This window comes from Sardina pilchardus, chromosome 3 (assembly GCF_963854185.1).
Source record: "Sardina pilchardus chromosome 3, fSarPil1.1, whole genome shotgun sequence".
Lineage (NCBI taxonomy): Eukaryota > Metazoa > Chordata > Actinopteri > Clupeiformes > Clupeidae > Sardina > Sardina pilchardus.
In genome coordinates this window covers 26,197,058-26,212,057 of record NC_084996.1, presented here as the reverse complement: position 1 = coordinate 26,212,057, position 15,000 = coordinate 26,197,058, and the positions used below count along the sequence as shown (strand labels likewise).

At 47.7% G+C, this 15,000-nt stretch overlaps 2 protein-coding genes across 5 annotated transcripts in view; one reads left to right on the top strand and one right to left on the bottom strand.

Annotated features, from left to right (window-relative positions):
- btbd16 (BTB (POZ) domain containing 16) overlaps positions 1-5,922 on the bottom strand; it is a 17,554-nt gene extending 11,632 nt beyond the window's left edge. For 2 of the 4 annotated variants that reach the window (XM_062531202.1, XM_062531203.1), the window contains exons 1-6: positions 5,786-5,922; positions 5,647-5,704; positions 5,368-5,566; positions 3,660-3,765; positions 2,257-2,345; positions 1,250-1,381 (exon numbers count right to left, since the gene is read on the bottom strand). In XM_062531202.1, the coding sequence (XP_062387186.1) occupies positions 1,250-1,381; positions 2,257-2,345; positions 3,660-3,765; positions 5,368-5,566; positions 5,647-5,704; positions 5,786-5,829 (628 nt within the window). In that variant the 5' untranslated portion in view covers positions 5,830-5,922. The remainder of the gene's footprint in view (positions 1-1,249; positions 1,382-2,256; positions 2,346-3,659; positions 3,766-5,367; positions 5,567-5,646; positions 5,705-5,785) is intronic. The other 2 variants (XM_062531204.1, XM_062531205.1) reach the window with 2 other exon arrangements.
- An 885-nt stretch (positions 5,923-6,807) lies between these two features.
- The window catches only part of waplb (WAPL cohesin release factor b), a 52,039-nt gene continuing 43,846 nt past the window's right edge, over positions 6,808-15,000 (top strand). Inside the window, exons 1-2 of the mRNA XM_062532572.1 lie at positions 6,808-7,104; positions 8,436-8,956. Of these exons, the coding sequence (XP_062388556.1) occupies positions 8,458-8,956 (499 nt within the window). The 5' untranslated portion in view covers positions 6,808-7,104; positions 8,436-8,457. The remainder of the gene's footprint in view (positions 7,105-8,435; positions 8,957-15,000) is intronic.

Sequence of the window (15,000 nt, the reverse complement as noted above, 5' to 3'; positions counted from 1 at the left end):
ACTGACTGTGAAAGAAGACCCATTGATAATCTGGGGCTGTCTGGCTATAAAACAGAAAGCGACAGCTCTGAGTAAATAAATATGTTGTTGGGACACATCTTGGGCCCAATGAGGAACTTATGCCCATTAGTCTGAGCTCTCTTTCTGTGTCCACAGCCAACACACACACACACACACACACACGCACACACACCTAAACACACACCTAAACACACACCTAAACACACACACACACACACACACACACACACACACCTAAACACACGCACACACACTATTTGTCTGAGCTCTCTCTGTCTGTGTCCATAGACACTCGCATCACCCTCTAAAGCAGATGAATAACACTGTTATTCCAACGCAAATCAGGTGTAGTGAAGCACACACACACACACACACACACACACACACACACACACACCTAAACACACGCACACACACTATTTGTCTGAGCTCTCTTTCTGTGTTTCTGTGTCCATAGACACTCGCATCACCCTCTAAAGCAGATGAATAACACTGTTATTCCAACGCAAATCAGGTGTAGTGAAGCACACCCGCCACACACACACACACACAAACACACACACACACACACACACACACACACACACTCCAGAGTAATGATAGGAGGGAGGGAGGAGATGCATCATCTGGCTGTTTGGCTGCAGAGCACACAGTGAAGGCAGATGAGAATGTGGCGGTTGTTGGAAATGTCCCGATACTTCAGCACAACTGCCATTTGTCTCCCAGGCTATTTCCCAGGCCGCCACACTAAGTCAATACCAATTGCTCGAGTCAGCTGCACTTATGATACATTGTAATGTTGCACGCCATTTTCTCCCACCATTAAGCAGAAATTGAATTTGGCTGAGACACACACACACACACACAAAACATCACTTAATACAGACAGCCACATACACAGAGAGAGAAAGAGAGAGACAGACAGACACACACACACATACACAAGTGTTTTGCAGCTTTTTAAAGTGCATTTATAAAACTTGTTTCAAAACAAACACACACACACACACACACACACAAATACCATGTATGTAACATACAGAGAGAGGGAGAAAGAGAGAGAGAGACAGAGAGAGAGAGAGAGAGAGAGAGAGAGAGAGAGAGAGAGAGAGAGAGAGAGAGACAGAGAGAGAGAGAGCTGTATGGCATAGTGTTGCACAGGTGACTAATTGGTGATAGTGGCCTCTCTGGTTACCTGCAGGCTCGGGGGGTGTGTGCGGCAGCATACCTGCAGGCTCGGGGGGTGGGTACGGCAGCCTCTGCTTGCGACAGCTAGCGTACAGGTGAGTGAGCGTGGACGACTTGATCAGGTAGGGCAGGTGCAGCTCCCATTGGCTGCCCAGGCATTCCAGAACTGCATCTACACAGTGCATGGAAGAGATGAGTGGAGCTAATACACTACATGTGTGTGGCTGTGTGTTTGATAGTGTGTGTGTGTGCCTGGGTAGCGCATGTATGCCTATACATTTGATAGTGTGTGTATGCCTTTGTGTTTGATAGTGTGTGTACTGTATGCCCGTTTGATAGTGTGTGTATACCTGTGTATTTGACAGTGTGTGTGTGCCTATGTAATTGTATGTGTGCTGATCCCCAGGGCATCTGTCAGCTGTCATAGCTGCAGCTTTACAGACTCAGCAGAAGGGAGAGCAAAGCGCTTTGGCCATGCTGGGGGAGGGGGGAGGGGCAATATGGAGCACTGGGCCAACGCTACACTATGGGGCTCTGAGCCTGTGTGTGTGTGTGTGTGTGTGTGTGTGAGAGGAGGCCCACTGTGACTGTGTGAGACATCTCTGTGCGTGTGTATGTGTGTAAGAAAGTAAGTGAGTGAGTGAGAGAGAGATAGAGAGAGAATGAGTGAGTGAGTGAATGAGAGAGAGAGAGAAGAGCAAATAGACTGGGTCTGTAGAGTGAAGGGCCACTCTGATCTGGACTGCCTGTGAGTGTGTGTGTGTGTGTGTGTGTGCATGTGTGAGGCTGATAGAGGGTTTGAGGGACGAGAAGAGTGTGTGTGTGTGTATGAGAAACACCTGTAAGAGTGAGAGTGTGTGGAATGCCAGTATGTGTGTGTGGGGGGGGGGGGGGGGTAATGTCTAGAATGTGTGTGGACTGCTGCCTTTGCACTGATGGGAATGTCTGTGAGGGTGTGTGAAACTGGCAGTGAGTTTTGTGGGATTCCTGTGTGTGTGTGTGTGTGTGTGTGTGTGTGTGTGTGAAGTGCTGGAGAAGGTATCTGACCTGGCTGACTGTAGTTGACAGTCTGGCGTGACACCATGTAGAATTTCTCCACAGGTTTAAAAGCAGAGGGGGAACCTGGGGAGAGGGAACTACACACACACACACACACACACACACACACACACACACACACACACGTATATATATATAAATATATATATATTTATATATATATAGAAAAGAAGACCTATTATCATTCAACACCCAAAAGGCTTTTTAAAATCCCTTAAACACATAATTCCCTAAAGCACAAACAATGCCTGTGCTTTCTGCCATATTCTGGACTGGTTCTCTCTGTGTGTGAGGTTCTGAGTGTGTGTGGGTCTGAGTGTGTGTGTGGGTCTGAGTGTGGGTCTGAGTGTGCGTGGGTCTGGGGTGTGTGTGTCTCTGGGTGTGTGAGGTTCTGAGTGTGTGGGTCTGAGTGTGTGTGAGGTTCTGAGGGGGGTCCAGTTCTGTGCAGGTCCACTCGGGGCCCACCGGGCTCTGGTCTGGAGCAGAACATGAAGGCCCACGTGTGTGTGAGGTTCTGAGCATGTGTGGGTCTGAGTGTGCGAGGTTCTGAGTGTGTGAGGTTCTGAGGGGGGTCCACTGGGCTCTGGTCTGGAGTAGAACATGAAGGCCCACGTGTGTGTGAGGTTCTGAGTGGGGTCCAGGGGCTCTGGTCACGTGTGCCATCATGGCCCCACTGCCCAGCTCTGCCCAGTGTGCCCCGTACTGATAACACCAGGCAGCCCTGGCACTCTGCCCGCCAGCAGGAAAAAGCCACCCCACACTGGTAATCAAACACACACACACGCACGCAGCCGCGCACACACACAAACTCACTAACACGCTCACTCTCTCTCTCTCTCTCTCTCTCTCTCTCTCTCTCTCACACAGACAGGCACGCACACACACATACACACACACACACACACACACACACACACACACACACACACACACACACTCTCTTTCTCATAGACACACACACAGACACACTCACTCTCTCACAGACACACGCGCGCACACACACACACACACACTCACTCACTCACTCACACGGTCTCTCACGGACACACACACACACACACTCTCTCCTTTTCTCTGTCTGAATTTCTTACTTCATCTCTCTCTCTCTCTCTGTCCTGTAGCATCTTCTTCCTTCATCTTATGTCTACAAATGTCCGTCTTTATTTTTCTTTTCCTCTTTCCTCCTCCCATTTTATGCATCCCTCTCTCCCTCCTCTGTCTCGTCCTCTTTTCCTAAGACTCTATCCCTCTCTCCCTCCTCTGTCTCATCCTCTTTCCTAAGACTCTCCCTCTTTTCCTAAGACTCTCTCCTCTCTCTCCCTTTCTTCCTCTTTTCCTAAGACTGTCTCCTCTCTCTCTGGCTTCCCTAAGTGGTTGTCATGGCAGCATACCAGGGTCTAGAGTGGACGGGCACGGGTGAGCCCTGCGGAGACGTGATCTGTGGCAGCATCGACTCATAGCAGGGGGCATCGTCATGACCACCGACTGGAAACTCGGCTGAAACAAACACACACACACACACACACACACACAGTCAGGAGTGTGTGCAAGAGGGGGCAGGACATAGAATCAGTAAAGCCAGACACACATGTGTGAATGTGTTTCATTAAACTAGCAACCACAAAGGCAGTCATGCACAAATAGACATGCACAGCCCAAACAATCAACCCCACACATAGAGAGAAAGAGAGAGAGAGATAGAGAGATAGAGGGAGATAGAGGGAGGTATTGAGAGATAGAGGGAGATAGAGAGAGAGGCAGTGAGTGATAAAAAAGAGAGAGAGAAACAAAAGGAGGGAGAGAGAGGTACAGAACTAATGGAGAAAAACAGAGAGAGAGGCAGAGAATGTGGAATAAGAAGAAGAGTGTGGGATATGAAGAAGAGAGATAGAGGGACGGAGTGAGGGACATGGAGAAGAGAGAGAGATAGAGAAAGAGAGTGAGAGAGGGACAGAGTGAGGGATATGGAGAAGAGAGATAGAGAGAGAGAAGGACAGTGAGGGATAAGAAGAGAGAGAGAGAGAGAGAGAGAGAGAGAGAGAGAGAGAGAGAGAGAGAGCGGGGTCTGAGTCTGGGCCAGACAGTAGGATGTGGTGGCAGCATCTCCAGGTCTCAACATGGCACCTCCTCACCCTGGCGGCCAGCGCTGCGTTAATGCTGCCCACACTGAGGCTGTCTGCGCCCGCGGTGCCCGCTGTGCCCGCTGTGCCCTGATTATCTGCAGCGCTGGCGCACCACGGCACAGGGAGCGCGGGCACCGCGTTTAAGACACACTTGTCACCGGGACGGCGGAGCGTGCGCGCCAGGCCAACGGGTGGCGTGCTGGTGCCAGCCTTCTCCGCGCGTCTGTCTCCAGATAACGTGCCAGATTTGTGCCACAAGGCTGGCGTGGCTTTGGCGTGGCGTGGGCTGGAGCTGGCATCGTGCGCCAGTCTTGCGTCCCTCCCGACAGGCCGTGGCGCTCTGGGCCCTGGAGCGACGCCACCGCACTCCACAGTCCCAGCATGCCCCTGGGCAGCTATTCATCAGAGGAGCTCTGTGGTAATGGCCGCCGTCTCCCTGATGAACCGGGGCGCAGGGCCAACTGCAGACCTGCCCACCCGCCGGCCCTTGCTGCTTGATGGATGTCAACAGATTAGCCAAGTCAGGAGGAGGAGGAGGAGGAGGAGGAGGAGGAGGAGGCCGAGGCTGCTAAACGCGCAGCTTCAATCAGGACAGGAGCGGCGGAGGAGGGGAGCGGCGGAGGAGGGGAGGGGAGGAGGGCGGCGGACTGGTGAGGTGGCAGGGTCAGTGCTGATGGCTGCCTAGCGCCTACATGGCAGCGCTGTCCATGGCAACATCTTAGTGGTTGCTAAGAGGTGTATCAAGAGCACACTCAAAGCAGAGTGCTTGAGATTTGTCGGCTGTATGTCTGTCATGCAACATTTTGGAACAATATCAACAAGCCATATTAGGTAGAGCTTATTTTTTAAGCTGTTAGAGATAAAAATAAATGTGACCAGTCTTTTTCAACCCTGTTGTTTTGTTTGTTTCTTTCCCTCTTTGTCTCGGGCTACACATAACAGTCCACAAATGAAGCTATTCACAAGGGGCACTCACCTGTCCTGATACTCTTCAAGGTCGCGTTCATGCCCGCACGCACTGATCGCTCCACCTGCGCTTGTCCAAGCAGGTCGCTGCCCGCGACCACCGCGGTGACGCCACGCAGTTGGAAGCGGTTGGTATGTCCCACCTGCCTGCGCTTTCGGGCAGAAGACCAGACCGGCGGCAGCTGCATGTTACAGACAGACACATTCAGCTTTAGCAGGACAAGTTGAAGTTGGCTGGTTAGTAAATGTCATTTATTAAGCCGAAGAGCACTGAGCATAGCCTACTTACTTTGCATCCAGTCGTGACACAGTCAGGCAAGCGTTTGGTCGACAGAGTTAGCGGCGACCTGTGGACAGGCAATTTTAGCGACCTCCACAACTAAAAATGTAACTTGACAGTTGCTCATCAAGAAAAATTCGATACTTACACTCCTGTGGAAGCAAGCCATTGTCCATATTTTTGGGATAACATTATAGCCTATCGCCAGTTTTCACCTGTAGGCCTAAATAGCGTCAACTGCATACAGTGGAGAGAACATGATACGCCAAGTCTGAAAGAAGCCGATGTCTGAATTTCCACAGGATATCGAATTTCCCCACCTGCGCCGTTCGAATAGCCCATTTGTATTTATTGTGACTGGGGAGAGCTATTGTTGCGCACATTCCGTAAAAGAACGGTATAGTTGGCTGGATCCTAATTTGCTACCATAATGAGATATTGGGATTTACTACGTTCCCTTGGCATCGCTGGCCTCAAACTGTTGCCTTAACCATGGGCCAACTATTGCCAGTGGCACTATTGCAGTAGCCTAGTTTTCTCTAATCGCAGACATTTCATGTTGGCAGAGTCAGTGCACGACTGCAACCAACAGCCTATACAGCTATAATTTGCACTTCATTCTTCAGGATCGCCTCATGCATTCTAAACTCAGGCTGATCGACCTGAACCTGTCAGAAATGGAACATGAAGTAGCCTACTATTCATTTAGGCCTACACAAAACCAGCAGTAGCCTATAGGCCTGAGCGGTCGGTCCAGGCGTTACTTGTCAGTATAAGCACAGAAACTAGATATTTCAATTAGATTGTTTAATCTATAGGCTACTAAATAGTGGAAGCCCGTTGTTCGTGTGCAAAAGATACTTCAAAGTGTGGTGCACGTGATTCAGAGTAAAACAATAACATATCCATCCTCTCCTCGCAGTGAAGGGGTAATATACTAGCACAATAATAAAGGAACACCTCCCCCTATCGTACTTTGAGTCCCGAAATGTGTTCCTTCAGACTTAACCAATCACAATAAAATGTGCTCCCCGTGTGGGTGGCATTCCATGTATAACATACGAACATAACGATTTGTGATTGGCTTTCCTATTCGCGGCGTGATGACGCACCGGCTGGCATGGAAAGGGTGAGGGAGGGGTAACGATTTTATACTGTCTATTGGGGAAACCGAATGGAGGCCATCTACATCACAGAGAAACAATTGAGTTCGTATCAGCTCAAAAATACTGAGTAATTATATTCTACTTAGACAGTTGACTTGCGTTACTGGCGAGGACAGCTCAATCGTGCACACTTTAAAGTTCGCTGGACTTTTCTCGCTCTTTACTGGAGACAACGTTTAGTTCCCCCTTGTTTATATTGTGCAAGCAGAGCTTGAGCAGGAGGCCCCGGCTGGCAGTGGAGGAGAAGCGGCCGCCTCGCCTCCGAGTGGGAGTTGAGTGGTTCGGCCTTGTTGTGCACCAAGTAAGTCCAGTTGTTCAATTTCCCGCGATAGAGAGAGATCAGCAATCTGATGTGACCGCACAGATATCTACTGTATCTTCTTTATTTGATATCCAATAATTGTTTTCTTATTGAATGATCTAGTTAACGTGGGTCAGTCTTGTTCTTATTTCAATCTTCACGTTTGTGTTATCACCTACATTAGCATAGCAAGGGTAGCTAGTTGTACTTGGCTTTCAGGATAGCCAACTAGCAGCTAGCGGCTGTATCTTAGCTAGTTGATCGTGTTGCTTCGTCAGTTACCATTTCATTGTAGACACTCTAAACCTTTTGGTTGGTCAGGACAGTTACAGTGTTGGCATAGTTATTTTCTGTTGGAATAATTAACTCCCCCACTAGCTTACTTCCAGATTGTGTTGCTGTCAGCTAACCGTAGTTATTATTAGCTGTCGCTAATTAGCTATGAAAGCTAACTTAGCCGAGCCATGCCAAGGTGCCAAAACAAACTACCTTGGTGGGTCCCTAGCTAATACATGTCGACAACACTTGGTTGTTAGTTGTGATCTGCATCTAAAAGTGTAGCGTTGATTTGTATAACGTTAACTATTTTAGCGCTGCAGTCTTTTAACAAGAGTTTGTGCGATCCATCATAACTTTGAGCTAGCAGTCTATGAGGAATTTCGCTAGTTAGCCAGCTAACGTTATTTAGCTAGCTAACGTTTCCAATGCTATAAGATGTTCGTTAATGGAGTTCATTCTATAGCTGGCAAATTACTCGGCATGTGGAGCTCAGAAATGTCACCTTATAACGGAATGGCGGTTTGGCAATAATCCATGATCGTGATATTGTCAAAATATTTTGTGAAAGTTAGCTACGCTAGCTACAATGGCAGTGTTCGAGCCAGTCCCAAGTTTATCGCAAATTTTGTTTTGATGCCTCAGGCACTTGGTTATCTAGTTGTTTTCACAGAGTAAATATACACAAAAAGGCTAGTTTTGTGTTGTTTATGCACTGATGTTAAAAATGTTTAGCGGAATTGTACTGTTTGTATGAATAACAATAGTGAAAAATATTGTTGTCTGGATTGTGTTTATTGTTTCAGATGCTTTTGATAACTCAAGCCTCAGCTATGACTCTAGGTCTTCCTGTAGGCCTGGTTTTGGGATGTTCTTGGTTCAATGAGTTTAAAATAGGTTCTGATTACAAGACTGAGTTTGCAAAGTTAATTATATAACTACTCAGTAGTTAACTCTTGGAAACCTGTCAGACACAATCCCGTTGAAGGAGTAATGACACACCCTTGGTGAGTTGACACGCTGGTACTTGACACTAACACACTTCCCTTTTGCAGAGAATATGAAACATATGTCACAATGACCTCAAGATTCTACAAAACCTACAGCCGGAAGGGGGGCGATGGCACCTCCAAGTTTGACGAGGTCTTCGCTAACAAGAAGACCATGAGCACCAAGTGGGGCGAGACCACCTATCGGGCCAAAGTTACCTCCAAGCGGCCCGCTCTCGCGGTCGACAAGTCCGAGTTGTCCAAGCGGTCGCGCCTGGCCGTTGAAGACAGCTCCGAGGACCCTTTCGGCTTTGACAGCGATGACGAGTCCAAACCCAAGCCCGTGACGTCTAGGAGCAGTGGAGGTGCAGGTGGAGGTGGAGGTGCTGGAGGCGGCCAGAACCGGCTCTCACCGGCCCGTGCGGAGAGACCCCCCGGCCTCACGCTGGAGCCCAACAGCAGGGTGAGCCAGCCGGCCAGCGTGGAGGCGGTGGCCCCCAGCCGAGGGTCCTCGGGGCTGGGCAGTGACCGCGGCTCACACAGGGTGCCAGAGGACCCCAGCCTGATGTTCAGCACCAGCTCCTTGGGTAAGAGAGAAGCTTGCGTGAACATCACACCTACCTGTAAGGTTTATACACACACACACACACACACACACACACACACACACACACACAGGTCCTCCTTACTTACCTACTTAGGCCTGTTACTCTAAGAAGGAGCACAGGCCATGCTAGAGAGCAGCACACACTCTTTGTGTGTGTGACATGTCATCATTTGACTATGCAGGCTGACCTCACTGACTTTACTAGCCTGTGATGTGTTCACGTTGTCAAGTATACTCACCCACACACCTGTAGCACCATTTAGAGCTGTTTTATTTATTTATTTATTTACTTTGATCTCAAAGAAGGCAGTCTGGCTTGGATGGCATACAGGCTTCTTTTCTCTCTTTCTGTCTCTCTCTATCTCTTTCTCTCCCTCTCTCTATCAGGCATTATCTCCCTCACTCACATGTGGTCCGTGTGTCCGTGTCTCCGAGCACTGCAGGTAGCTCAGTAATGTTGGGATGATGTTTCACCACTCCCTGATTAAACAGGATTTACTGTAAGGACTTAGATGCTTGTTACGGCAGTGTGAACGTATTGCCTTTAATTTGTGTGGCCGATAAGTGCAAATCTTGTAGACAGGATGGACTTGCTCCGCTCTGCTGGAGTCCTTCTGTGTGTGTGTGTGTGTGTGTGTGTGTGTGTGTGTGTGTGTGTGTGTTTTTTTGTCGGGGAGTGTGTGACTGAGGAAGGGAATATGTGAGAAAGTTGAAGAGAGATGGAAAGATAGAACATTGAGAAGGTGTGAGAGAGAGAGAGAGCTTGTGTGTGTGTGTGTGTGTGTGTGTGTGTGTGTGTGTGTGTGTGTGTGTGTGTGTGTGGTATCAACCAGCAGCTCTCGTGTCAGGTGGTTACGTTATCAAGGCGCCGGCCCAGAATGCCTCCATGGCGGTGGCTGTCACACACACCTGGGAGAGAATGGTGCACCATGGGACATGTCTGACAGTTAATCAAATGCTGCTGGCACATGGAACCGTATTGTGCAGGAGACAGTGTGTGTGTGTGTGTGTGTGTGTGTGTGTGTGTGTGTGTGTGTGTGTGTTTTGGAGGTTGTGAACACATGTCAGGGGAGGTCCCTTGATTCTCTCTTTCCCTCCTCACTCTCTCTCTCACACACACACACACACACACACACACACACAACACACACACAAAAAGCACTCACATAAAAATGCCCCCAGTATTTTTCACCAGTGCTTCAGGTGTGTGCATCCCATCGCTGCTGGAGCCCTGTTACCAGTGACAGACGTGTGCGTGTGTGTGTGGTGGTGGCGGCGGCAGTAAAAGTCAGTGTTTATATAGCGCACAAGCCAATCAGTGTCAGGGTGCTTCCGAACGGAGCCCCATTGATTAAGTGCCTTCACCTTGTAGTCAGTCCTCATCGACCCAGCAATCTGGCAACACACACACACACACACACACACACACACACACACACCTTGTGATTTCTACATGTCATTGTGTGTGTGTGTCATGTCCTTTGCAAGTGGGGCACATCAGTGCATAGGGAAGTGATAGATGTGGGGGTCTGATAGCGCTGGCATTGCCGCTCGCACCGCATGAGTGCCTGTCTTATCGACGTGTGTGTGTGTGTGTGGGTGGGTGTGGGTTGCATTGTATAACGCTGATAAATTCCTCTACTGTCACGGCAGGAAGTTGAAACCTCCACACAGGACAAGCTTATGTGTAAGTTCAGTTCAGTGAGGCTTGTTAAAATCACAGCAAAGCTGCATGGAAAGACCATTAGATGATTACATCATTGGGTTGTGTGTGTGTGTGTGTGTGTGTTTAAAAGTATGCATAAGTGTGCATGACCACAAATCCCACGACGCCTGTAGACAAAACCACCTCCATCAATTATCTCCCTAGCGACAGGCGCACATGCTCACACACACACACACACACACACACACACACACACACGTACACAGCTTATAGGGAACATGATTCAGTGTGTTGACTCTGAGTAGAAAGCCGGAGCCAACAGTGAGCTCAGGGCTGTTATGTTTTCTTATGGTGATTGTCTACTGCTGAGCTAAATGACAACACATACACACACACACACACACACACACACACACACACACACACACACACACACACACACACACACACACACACACACACAGCCGTCTACAGAGAAAAGCCCTAGAGCCTCTGTGGCCTACTATTGTGTGTGTGACGTCCATGGCTGGTACATCTCTGTGTGTGTGTGTGATCAGGCTCATTGGTGTGCCATTGATCAGTCGTCTGAGCCCAGCCACAGCCAAACCAGGGGGCTGGCCTATAATACGCCCCTTTACCGTCATTTCACAACCATTAGCCGCGGCTTATACGTATGGACATTAGTGTATGCCCCAGCCAAACCAGGGGGCTGGCCTATAATACGCCCCTTTACCGTCATTTCACAACCATTAGCTGTGGCTTATACATATGGACATTACTGTATGCCCCAGCCAAACCAGGGGGCTGGCCTATAATACGCCCCTTTACCGTCATTTCACAACCATTAGCCGCGGCTTATACACTTGGACATTACTGTATGCCCCAGCCAAACGACGGAGCGGGCGTCTGAGATGCCCTCTTATGTCAGGGAGGCCTAAGGTTTCATGACCTGTGGAGAGGTTTAGTCTTGTATTAACGCAATGTTGAGGACTAAAGCTTAGAGAAGCTTCTTAGCAGAGATAGAAGTGTGTGTGTGTTTGTGTGTGTGTGGGACTCCAGAGAAGCTGAGGGTGTTTAGCAGGTCTCTAATCGCGGAAGGGCTTCAGTCGGCCCAGAAAATGATTGGATGATGTAGGTGTGAGGTGGTACGAGGGTCATCATGACTCATGGGCTGCCGCTCGCATAGCAGTTTACACACACACACACACACACACACACTGAAATGAATGGTTGACAGAGGAGTTCACAGAACAACACACCTCTTCTCAAAACACAACACTGTATCCCCACCCACACTCAAAACCACAACACACTTCTCCCTCCTTCAGTCATACACAGTGTGTGTGTGTGTGTGTGTGTGTGTGTGTGTGTGTTTGTGTGTGTGTGTGTGTTCATAGCAACAGCAAGATGAGTAGGCCACTGTCCACTTACACAATGTCCTGCAGCACATTTCCAAACTGCACATGAGACAGCAGAGTTCTGTAACTCTGAGTAATTTACATTGCTCCAGTAATATGGCTAGTTTCACAACCAGGGGGGTATACTACGAATCTCGCTGAACATAACCAGGCTTTCTTTGGATGACCTGGATTGCTAAATACGAAAGTCGCTATCAGAGTTGAGAGGTATTACGAAACTCACTCACTGATGAATTTATCAAACTAGGCTTTCAGCTCAGATCTGTGCGCGTTTTCGTGGTTGGGGTGACTTTGACCAATCGGGGAACGTGGAGATGCACAAGACCGCCTCGGTTTAAAAACGATTACTTCCACATTTATGAGCGGTAGCAAAATCTAGGGTGATCTTTTTTAGTGTCCAACCTATAACATCAAAAAATCGATGGTCATCACAGATATTGTATGCTATGCATGTCCATAAAAGTGATATATATGCATGTGCAACATAGTTAAAGTGCCTTCGAGCCTTCAAGAGGCGGAGTTGCTCCAGTTGATGTGATGACAGATTCTCACACGTGAGATGACTTCGTTTTTCAAGATAATTGATTGGTCACTAGTAAGTAGGATTAGCCAGAGGGCGGTGATTTTTCACGATTTGAGCTATACATTAGCACATAACCTGCTCCCGACCAGGTTTGGTTGCGAGCATAAGATACCATGGTGATACAGCGACGCTAAAACAAATCCACTTTCGTATAACAGCATACCCTGGCTTTGAGCGCAACATACCTCGCTAACCCACTAATCGAGATTCGTAGTATACAGTGTTTCACACACATAGACAAATTTGTGGCGGTGCGCCACAGATTCAGCACCGGCCGCCACATATTGCGTTTCGTTGTTCTTTTATTTATTTATTTATTTATTCTTATTTTGAAACGCTATTGAAAAACACGCAGCATTCGTAAAGCTGAATTTCCTTTCCCTGCGCTCCCTCTCTGTAACTCGCGCGTCTGTCTCTCATACACACAGACACACGCACAGCCCCTATCCTCCGTGCACACCGCGGCTGTCTGTCTCCATGAAAACCAACGAGATCATACCTGGAAGCGTGGTCGGTGGTCGCACCTGACGCTGCTCGGGTAGAAGCATAAAGTTCTCCCGCAACTTTTGTAGTCTATGCGTGCAACTTATTTACCAAACTGTAGAAGTAAACTCATTCTCCTTGGCCCGCTCTCGTGCGCGCTCAATGGACAGCCGCCCTCCACATGCACATTTAATCCAAATAAAACATTCACAATCGTGGACGTATTGACGCACAGAAGACGACTAGCTAAATTACTGTTATATTCGGTCAGCATCATTAGTAGGCTATGCTGCAGACATTTGATTAAAACTCTTGCATTCAAGTTGATTGACCAACAATGTTTTTCAACTCCAAGACTTAAAAGGGCCTGTCCCAAGGAGAAAAAGTATTAGCTTACCTTGAAACTTAAACACATGTGGGGAAACTGAACAGTCCAACCAGTAGAGTATGATAAGCTTAGCCTGCTATGTTTACAATATTTTGAGGCTTCAACCAGACAGCTGAATTTAAGAAGTGGAGTTGTAATATGAATAGTAGGCTATAATCTACGGTGGCCCTGAAGTGCAAAACACAACACAAATAAGACAACACAACACAAATAAGACAACACAACACAAAAAGAGAAAACACAACACAAAAAGAGACAACACAACACAAAAAGAGAAAACACGGCCCTGAAGTGCACAACACAACGGCAAATCACACAACACAACACAAAAAGAGACAACACAACACAAAAAGAGAAAACACAACGGCAAATCACACAACACAACACAAAAAGAGAAAACACAACGGCAAATCACACAACACAACACAAAAAGAGACAACACAACACAAATAAGACAACACAACACAATTAGAGAAACCTCGGCCCCGAAGTGCACAACACAACGGCAAATCACACAACACAACACAATTAAGAGACAACACGGAATACCTTCGGGCCACATGAATCGTCGCTGGGACACGTACTAGGCCTACAGCCCGTAGAAAATAGCATGCTGGGTCTTCACATGTCCATAAGAACCCACAGTAATGGAATATCCACGTTGTGTTTCATTCATAATATGTTTGGTGTATAATCCAACTCATACAAAAGCAACAAGTTCGAAACAAATCATCAGAAATCAGGAAGTAAAACAGCTTGTAACTCTGTCACCGTTCTAGATACCGTCATTTACCATATATGGTCATTTTTTGTGAGATCCCCCTAGTTACCGTGGTAGCTACCACACATCAGAGCGATGGCTTTGCCCCACATGTCTTTCTGCGACGAGATATTCAAAACCGGAGGAGATTGGGCAAGAGAGCTGTCAATCAGGCTCCCCAAAAATCTCCAGAATATTAGCTTTCTTTTGACACCAATATTATGCTTCTACTCAAAGGGGTTCTTGTGTTAGAGTTTTATTGTCAGTAGCCTATGCACCATTAAATCTTCGAATTATTTCAGCCTGCATGTCTCTTTAAATCTTTTAATGAATGTTACGAGGACTTTACTAGGGTTTATAAAGTAAAGTCGCATATCACTGAAATCGTCTACCCCTTGGCTTCAACATTATCCGGTTTTCAATAACGAGGCATGTGGCTGACTAGTGCTGTCGTCATTCAAAGCTAGGGAGCCTGATTGACAGCTCTCTTGCCCAATCTCCTCCGGTTTTGAATATCTCGTCGCAGAAAGACATGTGTGGCAAAGCCATCGCTGTGATGTGTGGTAGGCTAGCTACCACGGTAACTAGGGGGATCTCACAAAAAAATTACCATATATGGTATATGACGGTATCTAGAACTGTGACAGAGTTACAAGCTGTTTTACTTCCTGATTTCTGATGATTTGTTTCGAACTTGTTGCTTTTGTATGAGTTGGATTATACACC